Source organism: Aplysia californica, unplaced genomic scaffold, assembly GCF_000002075.1.
Source record: "Aplysia californica isolate F4 #8 unplaced genomic scaffold, AplCal3.0 scaffold01114, whole genome shotgun sequence".
NCBI classification, from domain to species: Eukaryota; Metazoa; Mollusca; class Gastropoda; order Aplysiida; family Aplysiidae; genus Aplysia; species Aplysia californica.
This window is the reverse complement of record NW_004798384.1, coordinates 57,136-59,987: the sequence shown is the minus strand read 5'-3', so window position 1 is coordinate 59,987 and position 2,852 is coordinate 57,136. Positions and strand designations below refer to the sequence as shown.

General features: G+C 41.8%; 1 protein-coding gene across 3 annotated transcripts in view; it reads left to right on the top strand.

Annotated features, from left to right (window-relative positions):
* LOC101852893 (atrial natriuretic peptide receptor 1-like) overlaps positions 1-1,834 on the top strand; it is a 47,725-nt gene extending 45,891 nt beyond the window's left edge. Inside the window, exon 2 of one of the 3 annotated variants that reach the window (XM_013090031.2) lies at positions 158-1,834. In XM_013090031.2, the coding sequence (XP_012945485.2) occupies positions 956-1,822 (867 nt within the window). In that variant the 5' untranslated portion in view covers positions 158-955 and the 3' untranslated portion in view covers positions 1,823-1,834. Of the gene's footprint in view, positions 1-102 lie in introns of all 3 variants that reach the window. The other 2 variants (XM_035973301.1, XM_035973300.1) reach the window with 2 other exon arrangements.
* The last annotated feature ends 1,018 nt before the right edge of the window (positions 1,835-2,852 follow it).

Below are 2,852 nucleotides of genomic sequence, written 5' to 3'. Positions count from 1 at the left end.
GTGTGTGTGTGTGTTTGTTAGTGTCCACAAATCCACCGACCATGGTCGGCTCATCCATATGCATTACCTATTTTTTTTGTTTGTTCTTTTTCATTTTCTAAGATCAAGGCGTTTTGAGTAAGTGCAGCTGGAACGCGTATTGCATTTTTCCATTCAGTCTTTTATATCGCTTTTCTGTGTCAGTGGAAATGATCCTAATACATCACTGTGGGATAATTAATTAACTGTGTGTTGGAGAAGGTTTTCAAACCACGCCACCCAGGACGGCCTGTTGTTGTGGTGAACGTCATGGGTAGTTTCAGCTGACTTCATCTGGAGCTGTATCGTCTGAACTGATTCACGGATCTTGCCTTCAATTGAAAATCTGGAGGCTGTTTTGTTTTTGTTTTTTTGCTCTGGATTTTGATTACAACAGTTTCATACCACAACCTGTTGAAGTTGTGTATTTGGTGTTTTCATGGGGAGTTTCACCTCGGCTTGTGGCTTTTGGATATTGAGCTGAGTTCATGAGTGCTTTGGATGTGTTTTGGAAGTGCGTGTGTGTTTTGAGAGCAGAGGAGGTGTTGACTAATTTAGTGTGATTTTTTTAAAGTCATGACAGATTTAATTTTTGGAAACACGTTAATGCTAAAACGAAAAAATCCAGATAATGTCTAGAAATTTGGAGAATCAAAGTTATGAAAAAATAAATACCTGACAACAGTGGAGTTTTTTTCTCACTAACTAAAGGTGGGAAAAGATACTTTTCCAGATAACAGGTTTTTAAACTCCACAAATTAAAGTTATAAAAATATAAAACGCTGCTTAATAGTTCTCTCAAGTTAACCATTTGAAGGTTTGAAAAAGTAATAATAATAATATACCAGCTAACAGTTGTTCTAACATTCACAAATTATTAAAATCATGAAAAAAGAAAGTAGTTGTTCTTCACATTCCCACTGAGCGGCCAGCCATCATGGAGAGCGGCGGCTGGAAATCGGTACTGTTGTGGGTGGTGCTGTGTGTCTGTGCCAGGAGCCCACACGTCCACTCTCAGGCCAGAACCACCGCGGGGTCAGCCTCGGCCGTGAGTACCCTCAGCAATCCGTCCTACAGCGTCAACTGCGAGTCCCCGGCCGACAAACGGCACCGCGAGAACCTCATACGTATCGGCGTCATCCTTCCCTTCACGGGAAGCTACCCCTGGAGAATCCAGCTCACGAGACCCGCTTTGGAATACGCGAGAGATAAAGTCTACTCCAAGGCCAATCTTCTGAACAACTTCACCATCGAGTTTGATTACAGGGACTCGAGATGTTCCGAGACGAATGGTCCCTTGGAAGCGATCGACATGTATACCAAAAAATCAGCGGATGTGTTTCTGGGCCCGGCTTGCGATTACGCCATCGCTCCCGTGGCTCGATTTACTTCGACATGGGGCATTCCCATCGTCAGTGCTGGAGCGCTTGTGAAGGCGTTTGATAAGAAAGATGAATACCGCCTTCTTACGAGAGTCATGGGGTCTTACAAGAAAGTTGGAGAGTTTATCATTTCTGTGATGAAGAAGTTCAAATGGAAGGAGGTGGGGCTTTTGTTGAATGACAACATCTTGGATCCATCCAAAGGGAAGACGGAGTGCTGGTTCACTATGGAGGCTATTTTTCTTACCATTAAAAACCAGACCAATAACGCTCTGGAAATGACCAACGTTATAGCTTTCGACGAGAACGATATTGGACACGACTTTGAGGGCAATTTGAAGAAGTTATCTACTTTTTCTCGAGGTAAGGGTTATATCAATTTTTGCTTTATGATGACTCGTGCAATTCAAACTAACTTTTAACTCATTTTATAACCCTCAATCATTAACTCTGTCTGTCTGCCTGTCTGTCTGCATTTATGTCTGTCTGTCAGTCTGTCTCTCTGCATGTCTGTCAGTCTCTCTGTCTGTCTATCTGTCTGTTTGTCTGTCTGTCGGTCTGCATTTATGTCTGTCTCCGTCTCTCTGCCTCGTTCTCACTCTCTGGTAACATGAAATAGAAACCCGGCTGGGAACGAAAACAACTCAGGCAGGCAGAGTGGCTCAAGGCAGACTGCTTTATGGCAGAATGGTCCAAGTAGCAATGTCCAGCTGGTGGAAAAGCTTCGAAGAAGATTCGCTGAAAGATTTATTTATTACTGTCAGTCAAACGGAAGCCTTGATAACGTGGATTTTGGAAAATGTTAGTCCAGCTCAATGGAAAGAGCTTCTGGAATGAGGCGTGTTTTATCTAGCAGGGAAACGGAATGCTTTTTTTGTTTTTGTTTTTTTTGGTTCTTCTTGTTTTTTAAAAAAAAATTTTGCGTTGTTTTTGTGGTGTTGTGTTCTTCTTTGTTTTCTTTGTTTGTTTGTCTTGATGGAAATTGGCACGATCGAAGTTTTGGCTTTTGTTTTTTTGTGCGTCTTTGTTTATTGTCCCCTTTGTGTTGTTACTTTTGTTTTTGTTTTTGTTTTGTTTTGTTTGTTTGATTGTTGCCCTTTTACTTTTTTGAAGAGAGAGGTCGTACAGAAGTTTTGTGTATTCTGAACACAACAACAGGATCCCTGCAATACAACATGAATGAAAAGACGGACAGAGAGGAAAACCAACTGGGAGATGAGAAAAATCTAAATAGCCGGGAGAAGATGTGGGACAAAAAGATATATTGTGGAGGGGTATAGAAGTCACAGGTGCAAGTGTGTGTGTGTGTGTGTGCCTGTGTGTGTGTGTGTGTGTGTGTTTTTTTTTTTTGTATGTGTGTGTTTAACGGCGCTTGCAACTGCAAAAGGTCATATGAGTACGAGAGACACATTAAAGATATTCAGTTGGTAGGAAGGGTGTGTGCGTGCAAGC